The sequence below is a fragment of the Equus przewalskii genome, chromosome 14 (genome assembly GCF_037783145.1).
Source record: "Equus przewalskii isolate Varuska chromosome 14, EquPr2, whole genome shotgun sequence".
Classification (NCBI taxonomy): Eukaryota; Metazoa; Chordata; class Mammalia; order Perissodactyla; family Equidae; genus Equus; species Equus przewalskii.
Genome location: NC_091844.1, coordinates 28,774,040 through 28,789,762, shown reverse-complemented (window position 1 = coordinate 28,789,762; position 15,723 = coordinate 28,774,040). Strand labels below are relative to the sequence as shown.

The window sequence follows — 15,723 nt, the reverse complement described above, 5'->3', positions numbered from 1 at the left end:
AAACAACAGGTCAGAGAGGTGAGAGTTCTGGAATAAAGGAATAAATGAATGGGTAAAACGATCACTAGCTTTAACATTTCTGGGATAGTCACAGTCTAACCAAGTTGAAATCCACAAGCATCTACAACTCAGGAATATTCTACATATTTCCTAGTAGGTGAACATTAGTAAGTTGCTATTTGCAAAAAGAACGACATCAGTTAGCACAGCAGAGTTTGCAAACTTACAACTTGGCACCTTCAACTTTGAAGTTACATCAAAAAATATTCCTGGGGCCAGCCCCGTGGCCGAGTGGCTAAGTTCGCGAACTCCGCTTGGCGGCCCAGGGTTTTGCTGGTTTGGATGCTGGGCGCGGACGTGGCACTGCTCATCAGGCCACGTTGAAGCAGCATCCCACATGCCACAACTAGAAGGACCCACAACTAAAATATACAACTATGTACCGGCGGGATTCGGGGAGAAAAAGCAGGAAAAAAAAAAAAAGGAGATTGGCAACAGTTGTTAGCTCAGGTGCCAATCTTAATATACATATTCCTTTGGAGTTTATGGAAACAAATACACCATTGGTGAGCAGTGGCCTAAAAGTACACAGGGTACAGAAAGCTATAGACATGACCACACAAAATGTAACATGAATTGATCAGAACCTAGAAAGGCTATATTGGTCTTGCACTTCCCATTTGCTAAATGACACAAGCTGGGGTGGGACTACGCTCAGATGACGCAAGAAAATCTAGACCTAAGCATAACAAGGTTTCCAGAAAGTATGGGAAGCAGTAAAGTGTAGGTCTTTGGAGGTATGAATCCAACATGAAGTAAAAGAACGCCTCAATGGGTATGCAGGACACTGGAATGGAAAATATAGGAGCAAGGCATATTTGGAGCACCGAACAGATAAGTAGTTGACACTAACAAAATCTGCCAGTACCCGGCAGGGCCCCGGGGAACATGGAGGAGTTTGAGGGATGCCAGTCCTTAATTGAATCAAAAAGGGACAACGGGGAGAGTAAGGAAGAGCCTCAGGGCTAGACGGACAGGGTGTGTTACACCAAGACAAGTCTCAGTTATCCCCGTGGCAACAAAATGCAGGAAACGGGTCTATGGGACGAGACAGTACCCTAACTATAAAGAAAGGCTTCCTGTGAGTGCAGGGCTTGGTGTTAAGTTCCAGAACATTGGACTCAACCTTCTGACGTTCCTCAAGTTTCATTTAAGATTCTTTTAGAGGTAACATGATGCTGAGGCTGCAAGCTAAGGTTAAATGCCTGGAATGATGGAAAGAAAGCGGTTATAGAGACTGGGAAGCAGGAAAGGCCCAAGTAAGGGTTTGCCTAAACAGACTGGAAGTGGAAAGTGAATATTTTCATGTGTAAACATTCTACTGCTACGAGAATTTGTCTTACCACAGCTCCCACAAACTTATACTACCCACCCTAACCTGCGTTAGCTCCGGATTCCCTTCATTTCCACATGACATAGAGAAGAGAGAGACCAGTCTCACTTGTGGATATGTTGTTAGCCTCACGTTACATCCTCACATCATGGAAGTAGGCTATCCGAGGTAGGAAGCTGAGGGGCAAAACCCTTCAAAGATTTCATGAGCCCCAGCCATAGCTCTACACTGCAATACCCTTCACAATTTCTCCTCGGGTAAGCACCCCCCGCCATCACTCAAAACATTAACATTTCATAACAGGAAAAATATTCCTATAAATGAAATGTGTGTCTTTGGAGGTCCCATCTAGCAGGTATCTACTTGTGGGCATCCTGGCATCTTGGATCACACACCTCCTACTCATTTGAACTATGAAAGTCTCCACATAGGTCCACCTAGGCATCCGAAAAGCTTGCCGCCAAGGAAAATGACTAGATCCACAGATTTCCTCCCCAAATCAGCTGACTCCACATACAAATCAGCAGCAACTCAGCCCTCGCCCACTGTCTCCCAGTCACCAGAGTGGTTAGAGAGAAGAGCACTAAGCAGGGGCACAAAAGCAGAGGCTCCCAGGCCAGCCGGGTGCACTGCACACATCTGCTCCTTAGGCGTGAGGGCACCGTGCAACTCACCACAATGCTTCTCACAGACCCCTCGTAAGTTTCTCCACAGAACCCTTCAGGTCAAGTTAGTTCGTGACGCTTCCCAATGAACAATCAGCAGGAGAACAGCATGTGATCTGTCTTCCAACGTTGGATCCTTAAAAACACAACCAGGAGAAACACGGAGAAAGACCCAGAGCATTTGAAAACAACCCATATTCTACACAATTACCAATGAATAACATAAATGATGTAATATCACACAAAACAAAGTGAGAGAAAGTGATTTAAGATTATTCTCTTTAGTGGACAGAAACTGCGGCTGTTGCAGGACTACCCAGCAAATTGAAAAGCTATATACTGAATTTTCTGTTCTCTTAATACAAAATGAGGGCAAAATGTGTCCACCTGTTTCTCAAGGCCAAAAGATCCACAGACAGCTGTTTTCCTGTCCCTTTCACCTTGCCTCTCCCCTATTCTCCACGAATGTCCTCCTCTTTCTCTCACTATTCTCCTCTGCATGTTGCTCAGCCTTGCGCACAACCATGGCCGACAGAGAACCCTAGAGGCCCAATGTTCTACAGTGGCTGTTTCCAAGAGGGAGGAGGCTACAGCGACTGCCACACTGGATACACTCAGAGGAGAAGGAAAGGGGAGGACCCCGAATGCCTCTCATGTATAAAAGCGCGGGATGGCAGGAGGCCTGTGTGGCCCAAGGAGCCAGAGGGAGCAAATTATGGGCAAAAGAATTGCAACCCAAGGCTGGAAGAGAAGAGCTCTGCCCTCAGCTGTGTCCCTGGCTCTCTGGCATCTGCTTCTAATGGGCAGGCGCCATTTTCAGAAGCATCAGGCACTGGAAAGAAGACCTCTGCTGCTGGGATTGAAAGGAAGTAACATCCAGGAGGGGGAGATGCAAGGGCGAGGCTGGTCCCAGAAACAAGGCCTATAATGCAGACAAAAGAAAAGGGGAGCAGCAGAGAGATGCAAGTCCAACCCGGCCCAGCCCAGTCCAAGGAAGGTAGGATTCAAGGAGAAGAAACTCAAAGAGAAGAGCCTTGAACCACATCATTCCCCACAAGGGGCACTCAACAAACCTCACCCTACGCTTTCACCAAGTTACAGAAGGAGCTGCCAATCCTTTCCTTTGCTCCTTAAAACCTGCAGTAAGTTCACCGTTAGATCACCTGGTAGGATTTCAGAACAACGGTAATAGGTCAACCTAGATGTCCTTTTCCTTCCTCTCTAAGGATATTAACTAACTGTACATGTAATTACTAATGTACAATATATGTTATAAAGTATAATTCATAGAATACAAAGAACTATGAGTTAATTACATTAATGAACATCTATAAGGAACGTTGAGAGGATTCCCTAACATAAGAGCCTGGGGAAGAGAGACTAGCACACGTGGCTCCTAGGATGTCACCTCCCCAGAGCTCAGCCATGCAGGTGCTGCTGTAGCTCTCCCCCGACTCCCTCCACCCAATCCCATCTTCTTGTGGGGAATCTGGCCGCCCTATTGGCTGTCTCGTACCTTTGAACTGCCTGCTCTGTGACATCATTCTCCCCCTAGACCTACTGCCACCTGCTAGAATCTTGGGGTTTCCATGGAGTTGTCTGTAAATAAATTTGGATCATCGCAAGCGACCAGTGTGACCAGTGACCTTCATACTGGACACACCGCTCTTTGACGGCAGCCACTCAGACTTCCTCTGGTATCGTCTCCTCATCTCTTGGATCTGCGGTTGATGCTTCCTCTTCTTTTCTCGCCATGTCAGGCAAGGAAACTAACTTTTTAAGTGTTCCGTTATGTATTTTTGCCCCTAAATTTGGTAGTAGATTCTAATGTAGCAGAGAATAATGGGAGGAAAGTATTGAAGTAAACCTGGGGACCTAATTTAAGTTTTGACTTTGACATTTATGAGCTGTAGGACTTTGGACAAGTCGTTGACTCTCTCACAAACTCTGTTTTCTCTCATCTCTCACATCAGGATATTACAACTGTGGTTCCTTCTGCTCCTTTTCTTTTCTAATATTGAATCTTAAAGGGCACCCAGGTAGAAATGAAATCAGAGACTTCTTGAGGGTGTTTCCACAGAAACAGAGAGAAATCTAGGTGATGCAGGAAGTTAGCAGTATATCCCCAAAGGTTTCATCTGTAATGGTCTCCCTCCACTGAAATTTCAACTGTAGTATTTTAAATTTAGTGCTGTTCAAAAGGCAATATGCCCATGTTTGGAGTTATCTACCTAAATGAGGTGAAAAAAAAAAAAGTAGGAAGAGACAATGGAGAGTACTGGGCTATAGGGGGACTAGTCTTCAAAGGTCAGGAAGTTGAGGATTGTTTTCATCAGCACAGGCCAACAGGAACCTAGAGGGAGGATAAAATAGAAGAATGAGGAGGAGAGCGAGGAGGAGCTCTCCAGGAAAAAGACGTGGTTTGGCATGACATGCTGAAGGAACCAAAGATTTTCAATTGCAGCAGGAAGAGCACAGAGTGAAATGTGCTCAGAGCAGGGCGAAGCACAGTTGACTTCAGCAAACGCTCACATTCATAGCCGAGGAAGGCCAGTGAGGCAGAACAGGGCATCGCCAGGCAAAGCAGCTTCTCAGACTCAGACTCGCTTGTTTGCTTTTTTCTCTTGCCTCTCTGAACGCGGACGGCACCTGAGAGTTTGAATATAAACATTTCAGAGATCTTTTAGAAATGACACTTCCTATAATCCAGAAATTGATAAAGTGCTTATCCAGACGGCTGGAGGCAACAGAATTTCTAGTGTTTTATTTCATTCTCATTTTTTTTTTAAGATTTTATTTTTTTCCTTTTTCTCCCCAAAGCCCCCCAGTACATAGTTGTATATTCTTCATTGTGGGTCCTTCTAGTTGTGGCATGTGGGATGCTGCCTGAGCGTGGTTTCATGAGCAGTGTGATGTCCGCGCCCAGGATTCCAACCAACGAAACACTGGCCCGCCTGCAGCGGAGCGCGCGAACTTAACCACTCGGCCACGGGGCCAGCCCCTTCATTCTCATTTTTTAACTATGTAGAGGTTTTGCCCATTAAAAATAAAACATAAGTTTCTAACAAATAATATCCTCTAACTTGAATCAGAAGGATTAATTCCTGTGTGTGATACGTAGGTTCCAAGTCAAGGCTGCTTTTCATCTTTATAAACATTTTCTTCCTGACATAGAGCGCGCACTGAGAAACGGCCACCATCTCTTTCTAGATCTAAGCTGCCCGAGAAGAAAAAGCAAAACTCAAGTGCCCCATCTCTGACTCCACATTTATCTCAGACAATTTTGTGGCATCCTTCGGGTTTTCCTACATTAAATTTTTAAAAGTTGGATTCTAGCGATGACGGTGGTTTTAGTCTTTGGGGATGACCCCTTCCTGGATCTTGAAGGTGATAATAATTGAGGTTTTAGGATAAATAGAAAAACCTTCCTGATACCTTTTAAGTACTCTCTTCTGCTTCTATGTGGATATACTAATTGAAGTATGGATTTCTAGGCTTACTAGCTGTTCCTTGCGGCTCATGGTCAGAGAAATAAGAACGAGCACAACAACGGAATTCCTTTACACTTAGGATGTTGCTCTCTGCTTTGTACCAGTTTTCACTGAAATATCTGTCTGCTTATATTGTGGCCAGCTATACATTCACATTGATAGCATTTTGATGCCTTTTAGGCCACTTTTACTGATCTACTCTGTCTGCACGTACTGGCTAGGAATTCATTCAAAATCACCTTCTTCTCGGGCTGGTTTTGGTAAATAGTATTCACTACAATGGAGCCGGCAATATTCACTTTCATGACAAAGCGTATATGATACAGAACTACATTTATCAGTAAACTGATTCTGCTTTGTTGCTTGCTGCATACCGCAGTTTTTATGAATATCTATATGGTTCTTTTTACTTCCTTGATAAATGTTTTCCATGATTTTTCACAGAACTTATCATATCTTCCTCCAGATAACAGATATGTCCTATATGAATTCATGTATGAATTACTATTATTGTTGTTGCTCTTGTTATTGTAACTACAGATGAGTAACCTGAAGCTCAGGGAGATTAAATTACTGTTTTCTTTCAAAAAGCACTTCTTGGGATGCACACCCTCAGGCAATCCTGTGGAGGTAGGATCAGAAACCAGGCTTGAAGAGGGTAAGAGTGACCCTTTACACCTACCACCCGGACTGACTACTGGGTGAACTCTAGGGAACAGCACGTGAACAGCACGAGCAAACAGACCCTGAAGAGACAGTGGTAACAGCTGCACTGTTTTCTAAGGGACCAAGAAAACACCTTATTAGGAGGTCTCCTTCTCCCGGGTTCTGGTAGTGGAACAGTCAGAGCAGAGTCCTGGCAAGAAGTCAGGAGACTTAGGCTCTGTGACCTGGTGATGATGCTGCCATAATGGGAGAATCGGACCACTCCAGCTGACCTCTCTGAGCCTCAGTCTCCTCACTCGTACCAGGAGAACGTCAGAACAGAGCATCTCTGAGGACGTTCTAGTTTCAAGTGCTTCAATGCTAGCAAAGAGTAGACGAGTCAGGACTAGGGGAGGCTCAAGGGAAGGATGGGCAGGGAGAAGGGGGCTTCCAGCCTAGACAACAAGGTGTGACCCACACCACGTGGGGCTTCTGCACATCTCTGCCGCAGCTGGGAGCACAGGCAGTTACACAGAAAGGAACAAACTCCTCCCGCCCTTACAACCACCATAAAGGCGTGGGTGTTTGCTGTCTCAGTGAGCACTGGGATGAGAGGCTTCCTCATGCAGCAACCTTGAGATGATGCTGCTCCTCAGACATTGTCAGAGTTGATCAGTCTCACTGAGTTTTTCTTCACCCTCTTGTTCCCTACAGAAAATTTCCAGAATCCATCCTTACTTGGAACTCCAAACTCCCTGCAGCTCTCTCTTCCTGTGCTGAGCGATGCAGCTTCCCTAGCAGGAAGTGTCTGCAATTTCTCCAGAGTCTCTGCTCCAGCCGTCAGTTCAGGATGGCTACTGCCATCAGCCTCGGGCACCTCTTCCCAGCCACTCATGGGCAGCGCCTACCTTTACCAACATTCTAGCACAACCACGCTGTCTGGAGTGACTGGCCAGAGCCAGAGCTCCACCTCAGCTGCTTCCTATCCGGGTCTCTTTGAGTGGGGTGTCCCAGGAAGCACTGCACAGGAGTCCTCTTCACTCGGAGACTGCACTCTGACTGTCACTGGCCACGACACAGCGGTTTCTTCCATGTATATGGCAGCACAGTATGACAGAACTTCAGGTGCCAATAACCCGGTCCCACTGTATCCATCTCTTTCCACCAGCCTTGTTCAGGGAACACCATCTCGGGTTCCAAATCAGGGACACAGCCTGTCACTTCCCTACCAGGAAGGAAGCCAGGTGTACTACTGTGGTCACGGCACACTGGGGCCTCTGCTGTCTGGAGAACTTGGCCCCTGCCTGCAGTCCTACGGCTCTGTGTCCTACACAGGAGCCGGGGCCTCTGCTCCTCAACCAGAAATGGTGTTGGTACTAAAGGAGATTCAGCCCACACATGGCCTTCCACCAGCCTCCACCTCTGGGGTCTACTACGCTGCGTCTGCTCCAGCCATCCCACAAACCAGATTTCAAGGTGAGTACAAACAGCAAGAAGGCAGAGAAAGGAGGTCTGCATCCAAAATCAGGGTCAAATCTGCAGCCGGGAAGCGGTGAGGCCACAGACAGGTAGAACTGAAGTCCTGAGACATGAGTGAACACTACCCTCGCTCAGTGCTCCCCATTTCAGACTCGACATAAGAACACCTCATACAGGGGGGCAGGGGGGACACTGTAATGCTCATCTATGCTACATGGCTGAGAACCCCAAGAGCACACCAAGGGACCCCATATCTCTCACTACCCCAGCTGCTAAGTGCCCTACTCCACCACATACAAATGGACTCCCTCTGCCGATTTACGGGGTTAGTCTCCTGGGAAGGCCTGTCAGAACTATCACTATGATAGAGACACGCAAACTTTCCCTCACTTTGTTCACTCATACCAGGAATAAGCCCTTCTGTCCCGAGACGCTGTCAAAATTCAGCAGGCTAGGAATCTGTCCTTGCTCATATATTCCATCGGAAAGAGCTCCGCTCCCTCTCCTCGTCCACAGTGTGACGTGTTCTCATTCTCCCGGGAAAATGGACAGCATCAAAAAGACTCTATAGGAGAATGTTAGGACTTGTGAAATGTCTCATAGTATAAAACTCTCTTTTACTTTTTATTGCTCCTATGACAACCCTATGAAACAGAAAGAAAGCCAAGGGACAATGACATCCAATGATCACCAGTAAGAACCAGAACACTCGCCTCTTACCTCCTAGCACAGGGCACTGTCCATGATCCTTAAGAGCCAGGAGAAACGCCTTGCCCATCGGGGGAAGGGACGTGGTTGCTGCACTGGTGTCTAGGGGGGAACATCTCACCCACCGAGGACTCACTTCATCCTTGCTTCCTTTGTAGTGGTGGAAACGTCCCTGGGGATGGAGACTTCCCTGGGGCTGCAACCGCCAAGCCAGAAAATTTACCTACAGCAAGCTCCAGAATTCCCCAAATCCTGCAGTAGCAGAAATACCCAGATGCTGCAGAGTGACCCACCAGCTGAGCTTGGGGACGTGTCACTGACAGCTCCAGACAAGACGTCTAACAGTGACCTCCTGGCACTGTCTCCAAATCCAAAGAACTGGGATGAGTTTAACACCAAACTTGCAAAGCCCCTGGATCCCGACCAGATCCCAATACAAAACCAAGAGCCTCTACTACAGCCTTTAGAAATTCCTGATATTCTCCAGCTCCTGGCCTGCATCGATCCCCTCGGACCAGAGGACCACCCTGCTTCCGAAAACGCTGATCTGGGAAAGGGTAGCCTGAGTCTTGAGGGCCAAGGGACACTGGACAACGGGACCGAGGCTAGCGGTGGCTTTGCAGACATCGCTACACTGATGGAGGATGGTCACCTTCCCCAACTATTCGACCCCTTGAAAGACCTTGATCAACCCCAAGGCCCCGAGCTGATCCAAGCCAAAGACACAGGAGCCATCGAGTCCATCCAGCTGCAGCAAAAGATAAGTGGCAGAAAGGCTGCCTCCGAGTACACCAGGAAGAACAAACATCAGGCCTCTGAGCCTCTCGATGGTGCTCCCAAGGCCAAAATCCAGCCAAAGGACCCGGAGTGCCTGTCAGGGGGAGACAGGGCTCCTGAGAACGAGGCCGAGCACTCCAACAGCAAACCTCAGAAAGCTGCACCCAGCAGGATCAGTACAACTAAGAGCCATGGGCAGGAAAGGACCAAGAGGACCAGAGGAAACAACCCCAAGAAAGCCGGAGAGAGTCGGCAGTCAGGGACTGAAGTCAGGGTGGAAGAGAAGCCAATGATGCCCAAGATGAAGCGGAGGAAGAATCAGCCCGAGCTGAGCCAAGAAACCTTTAGGCGGCCTCGAACCAGCCTCGGCCGGCACATGTTGGAGTCGGTGCAGGTGTTTCATGCTCTGGGGAGGAAGAGTGAGAACAACACCGGGCCCTCTTCCTCCCGGGCCCTGGGAACCTCCAGCAACCCCAAACACCCCCAGCCCTGCCCAGCTATCAAACCGTGGCTGGATAAACCACTGGAGGGTCAGTGTCCTGAGGAAACTCAAGTCAAAGCCCAGAAAGCAGAGAGCAGTGCTGAAAAGGAGTGTCCACCTCCATCCCGGGACGAGCTGCCACCTCCTGGGAAGGTCAGGTTGGTACCTTTGCCTTTTCTGTCCGTGGACAAGCCTCCAGCTCGACCTGTTCCTCGGAGGCCACAGGCTCTGGCCTCACATCGGCCTGCTGTGGCAGACCCTGCCCGGCCTGCTTCCACCAACTCAGCTCAACCAACTGCAGTCAATTCCACCCACCCAGCTCCTGCATCTTTGACAGGTCCTGCCAGACCAGCTCGGCCAATTTCCACCAACCCCGCTCGACCAGGTTGGACCAACCCCACCCGGCCTAGCGTCCCTCAGTGTCCTGCTTCAAGGCCTGCACCTTACAGAACAGCATCTTGCACTTCTCTCCAGCAGGAGCCCGTTGCCACTGCTGTGCCCATGCTCCAGGCCCCGCCCAAGCCTCCCGCCCAGTATCTACTGGAGGATTTCAGCAGGCAACCAATTCCATGGAGGAAACCCGACATTCCAGGGCCAGTGATGTCAGAGCCCATCACACAGGAACAGAGGCCAGAGCGGGAGGCCATGAAGAGGCAGGCTCAACAGGAGCGTGAGAAGGCTGCCAAGTACACCTCTCGGGGGAAAGTGCAGTTTTTCACTGAGAGGGAAAAAGAAATGGAAATTTCTCGATACTACGGCTACGCGATATAAGGCTGCTAGGGCTCTTGGTGCCCCTTTGGGGACCAGTTGTTTTTCTAGAGATAGATAGATAGATAGATTTCTCTTATTTATTTTGATATATTTAAAAACTTAGTAAGACAGTAAATAAAGTACTAGAATGAATAGACGAGTAATAAAGAAGCCTTCTGTGTTTGGAAATGCTGTTAACTGTGTTTTTTCTGTGATGGGGGTGGGAGGGAACCCAATTCTTCAGGAGAAAAGAAAAGTGAAGTTGGACAGGAGAATGAGGGAAAAGGGAGACGAACTGACGAAAGAGGCCATAATTGGGTGCAGGGCTGGGGAGGCCCAAAGGGGAGAGATTTGAGGGGTTTAGAAAAAGAAGCAGGAGTCGTGAATGACAGAAGTCAGAAGCAGGGCCTGAGGGGAGCGTTAAAAGAGTAAAATTGGAATAGAGTTGAAGACGGCAGCCGATGAGTCTAGGTTGACCAGGAGAAATGTAAAAAGTCTCTCAGGGAGGCTGGTCTTATGGCTCACGACCACCACATCGGTGTTTTGGAAAACAAGAGATTCAGGACACCTTCCAAAAGGCTTGGGTCACTTCATCCATGGATGACTACGGCTGGGGACGGTCAGTATAAATCAAAGGGGAATCTACGGGATGAATGGCCAGGGCTGAGTTACCTTGGGGGCAGCTGATAACAGGAGCCTCCCCATGGGAGCTGCTGCAGCAGGACAGGGCAGGCAGAGAAATTTCCTCAACTTCTGTGCACCAGGCCCACGAGCCCACTACTTCAGTTAACCTTTGCAACCACACGCAAGGCCAGGGTCACTGAGCCGCTTTACTACTGACGTTCCGCAGTGGGCTGCAGTCACACTGCCTGCGGAGGAGCAAGGCCTCAACTTGAGACCTGCATGCCAGCAGTGCTCAGTATTTGCTAACGCCTGCTGGCGACCAGGCTGGCTTTCAGAGCACAGCATCCAGACGTTACTGGTGGATGAGATCAAACTTCTGGAGCGGGGCCTAAACTTTTTTTTAGATGTACTTCATTCTATTTCCCCTCTGTACAGACTATGTCGTTTTCCCACCCAAGGTCCAATTGCCATACATCGTCCTACACATCTGCCCCTTACCCCTTTCCTCCTCCTCCCCCGCTTTCCCCTCTGGTATCTATGTCTTTGTTTATCTTCCACATATGAGTGAAGTATTAGGTATACGTCTTTCTCCATCTGACCCATTTCACTTAGCGTGACACCCTCAGGGTTCACTCATGTTGTTGCAAATGGCAAGATTTCATGCTTTTGATATCTGAGTAGGATTCCATTGTATATATACCACATCTTCTTTATCCATTCATCTCTCAGTGGGCCCTTAGGAGGTTGTTTCCAAGTCTTGGCTATTGTGAATAATGATGTAACCAACATACGGGCGCATCTATCTTTGCCAATTAGTGTTTCCACGTCCTTTCGATAAGCACCCACAAGTGGAATAGCTGGGTCATATGGTAGTCTTATTTTCAATTTTTTCAGGAATCTGCATTCTCTGTTCCATAGTGGCTGTACCAATTTACATTCTGACCTGCACTATATGAGGGTTTCCTTTGCTCCACACCCTTCCAACACTTGCTATTTCTTGTTTTTCTCATAATAGCCCTTCTGACGGGCGGGAGGTGGTAGCTCATTTTGGTTTTGAATGCCCTTTCCTAAAAATTAGTCATGTTTCATGCCTTTTCATGAGCCTGCTGCCCACTCGTATATTTGCCTCAGAAAAGCGTCTGTTCATAAGTATTGACGTGAGAGACCTGCCAGGTCCTCCTGAATCCACCTGGCCTGTCGCCACCTTTTCTCAACATCACTGTCCTCCAAACCACATGAGAAAAACCTGCCGGAAGCGTCCGTCACACTGCGGGAGAGTGGTGGGTGTGCCTGTGCACTGGGTCGCGGCTCCACCCGCACAGGACTTGTGTGCCCAAGGGTCCAGAGTCACTCCCTGGGAAGTCTTGTGGGGCACCTGGAGGGGCTGAGCAGGGGAAGCGTGGGGGACAGGAGGCATACAAGGGAATGCAGTGGTTGGAGGGGAGTGATGTGAACAGTAAATAATTACCGTGGGAAAATTGGTAATTTACATTTCTAAAATTATTTTTATTGAGATATAATTCACATGCCAGAAAACTCACCTTTTGAAACTCTAAATTCAGTGGCATTTAGTACATTCACAAGCTCAGGCAACCACCAGCATTATCAAACCCATCACATTTTCATCACCCCTAAAAGAAACCCTCTTAACCATTAGAGGCTGCTCCTCACCCCCTCCTCTCTCCAGACCCGGCAACCACTCATCTGCTTTCTATCTTTACGGACTTGCCTTTTCTGGACATTTCACACATCTGAAATATACCACAATACGTGACCTTTGTGTCTGGCTTCTTTCACTTAGCAGAAGGTTTTTCAACGTCCATCCACGTGGTAGTGTGTGCCAGTCTTTCATTCCTTTGTATGACTGCATAATGGAGCCACCACACTTGTTTATGCTTTCCTCAGTTCATGGACATTTGTGTTGTTTCTGCTGGTCATTTACATTTAATGAGAGCTTATATTGTGTCACGAAGCACCACGAAGTCACTCACCCCATTTCGCCCATAAGGAGACAGGCTTGGAGAGTGTCAAGAACTGGCCCAAGGTGAAGAGGCAGCAACTGGGGCAGCTGGGGTTTCAACTCAGGCAGGCAGACCTCAGAGGTAATAGATTCACAGGAGAGAACGTGAGAAAGGTACAAAAGGGGATTCAATGGAAATTCACCCTTCTCCCCAAGTTCCCCGGCCACCCATTTCCCTCCTCCCTTAGACATACTTACTTTTGCCACACTGTGGATCCTTCCAGAGAAATGATTTACACTCCAACACGGATGTATCACAATTTACTCACTAATGTGTCCCACTGATTTGAAGTGTCACTCTTATGGTACACAAAATTCTTACATATGTTTGAATTACTCTTTTCAGAACTGCCCTTTTTTGCTGGTCTCTAATATTTGGCATTTCTCTAGAATTCTTTTCCTCCTCTTATGATTTCTTTAGATATTTTAAAATTTCCTCCTTTTCTTATTTCTCTTAGCCATTATTCATTGTGCTCATTCACTCTTGTATTATTTGTAATGTCATCTTCAGATGGGACAAACATCCTGGTTTTCTAAAACTGAAATTCGAAAGGAGAATAAAAAGAAAGTGAGAGAGACAATGGAGGGAGAACCCACCAATTAAATCAGATGTCAGAGACCTAACAATGAAACGCAAAGTGTGGACCTAACTTAGACATAAATCAAACCCTTAAAAAACAATTTCAAGGACATTTACGAGACACTGGCGAATTTCAGCACTGACTGGATATTTAATAATAAAGAAGGATATTAAGGAACAAAAGTCCTATGTTTTAAACATACATACCAAAAATGGACAAGTGAAATTATATAATATTGAGGATCTGTTTCAAAAAACTATGGAATAGGGTGAAACAGGTGGGGGTAGAGACGAAACTCGACAGCCATCAGCTGATAAATAGTAAAGATGGACGAGTTCATTGGTGGTCCACGAACACCACAGCATTACTTCTGTTCCTGCATAACTTTAAAATTTTTGGTAACTCTTTAAAAACAGGACGACACTGTGGAAAACTTTTTGGCACTTTCTCAAAGGTTAAACATATAACTCCTATATGACCCAACATCTCTACTCCTACCTATACATCTAACAGAATGGGAAGCAGGAATTTGAACACATATTTGTACACAATGTTCATAGCTGCAAGATTCACAAAAGCCACAAGGTGGAAACAAGCCAAGTGCCCATCAACAAGTGAATGGATAAACACAATGTGGTATATACACACAGTAAAATGTTATTTGGCCATAAAAACAAATGACATTTTGTTACATGCTATAACATGGATGAACCTTGAAAACATTACATTTAGTGAAATAAGCCAGATACAGAAGGAAAAATATTGTTTGATTCCGCTAACATGAGGTACCTAGAATAGGAAAATTCATGCAGACAGGAAGTAGAATACAGGTCACTAGGGGTTGGGGGGAGGGGAAATCGGGTTGTTATTTTTTAACGGTTTTGTTGAGGATGATGGAAAACTTTTGGTTACGGGCAGTGGTGACAGCTGTACAACATCATGAATGCACTTAATGCCACTGAATTGTACACTTATGAATGGTTAAAATGATAAATACTATTTATGTATATTTTACCACAGTAAAAAGACAAGAGGAAGTTTCCGTTCTTCCTTTTCTGGGCCTCAGTCTGATCATCTGTGAAGTGAGTCACTGTCACCGTCTATGCTCTGGGCTCAGTGCAGAGGAAGCACTCAGGAGGGGACGTTAGTACCACTCCCACTTCATCAGCAAAGGCCTGCTGTGCGGATTCACTGACTTAACGTGTGTGCACGCACTTTTTAAATGGCAGCTGCTGTACAGGCCTACCTCACTGTACTGTGCTTCGCTCTACCGTGCTTCACAGACGCTGCATTTCTTACAAGACCCTCCATCAGCAACACGATTACAACTTGCTGAAGGCTCAGATGATGGTTCATATATTTTAGCAATAAAGTACTATTTAATTAATGTATGTACATTGTTGTTTTAGACATAATGCTATTGCAAACTTATCAGACTACGGTATCGTGTAAACATAACTTCTACATGCACTGGGAAACCAAATCACTAGTGTGACTCACTTTATATTGCAATGTTCACTTTATTCACTGACCTGGAAGAGAACCCGAGATATCTGCGAGGTAGGCCTGTACAAATGTTAAGAGACATTAGGTGTTATTGTTTCCCAAGGCTGTGGAACTGCTCAGAAGAAGGATAATTCTTTCCCACTGATAATGCCACACAGGCCAACCGAACATATGGGTTTCTCTATTGTGTCCAAAGATATTAGGAAAGGAAAGCATAAAACTTAGAGAACTGTCTTCTACCGAGATACTTACACGTGCTCTGACAACTGCTCAAAATAAGTCCTAAAGACATCATGGATATCCCTTTCTTTTCTTTTAGGCTACTACTTTTCTTACTAAAAGTTTACTTTACTTTCAAAATATAGAACACGGGGGCCGGCCCCATGGTGTAGTGGTTAAGCTTGGTGCACTCTGCTTCGATGGCCTCAGTTTGTGGGTCTGGATCCTCAGTGTGGACCTATACCACTCGTCAGCCATGCTGTGGTGCTGACACACAAAAAAATAGAGGAAGACTGGCACAGATGTTAGCTCAGGACTCATCTTCCTCAAGCAAAAAAAGAGGAAGGTCAGCAACAAACATTATCTCTGGGTGACTCTTCCTAG

General features: G+C 46.7%; 2 protein-coding genes across 2 annotated transcripts in view; one reads left to right on the top strand and one right to left on the bottom strand.

Moving 5' to 3' along the window:
* The window catches only part of DUSP11 (dual specificity phosphatase 11), a 79,771-nt gene extending 66,526 nt beyond the window's left edge, over window positions 1–13,245 (bottom strand). The window contains exon 1 of the mRNA XM_070572375.1: window positions 13,005–13,245. Within this exon, the coding sequence (XP_070428476.1) occupies window positions 13,005–13,225 (221 nt within the window). The 5' untranslated portion in view covers window positions 13,226–13,245. The remainder of the gene's footprint in view (window positions 1–13,004) is intronic.
* On the top strand, window positions 3,680–10,578 carry LOC139075519 (uncharacterized protein C2orf78-like). Its single transcript, XM_070572371.1, has 3 exons — window positions 3,680–3,818; window positions 6,909–7,670; window positions 8,540–10,578. The coding sequence occupies exons 1-3, from the start codon at window positions 3,812–3,814 to the stop codon at window positions 10,408–10,410; spliced, it is 2,640 nt and encodes an 879-aa protein (XP_070428472.1). The 5' UTR covers window positions 3,680–3,811; the 3' UTR covers window positions 10,411–10,578.
* Window positions 13,246–15,723: the final 2,478 nt, after the last annotated feature.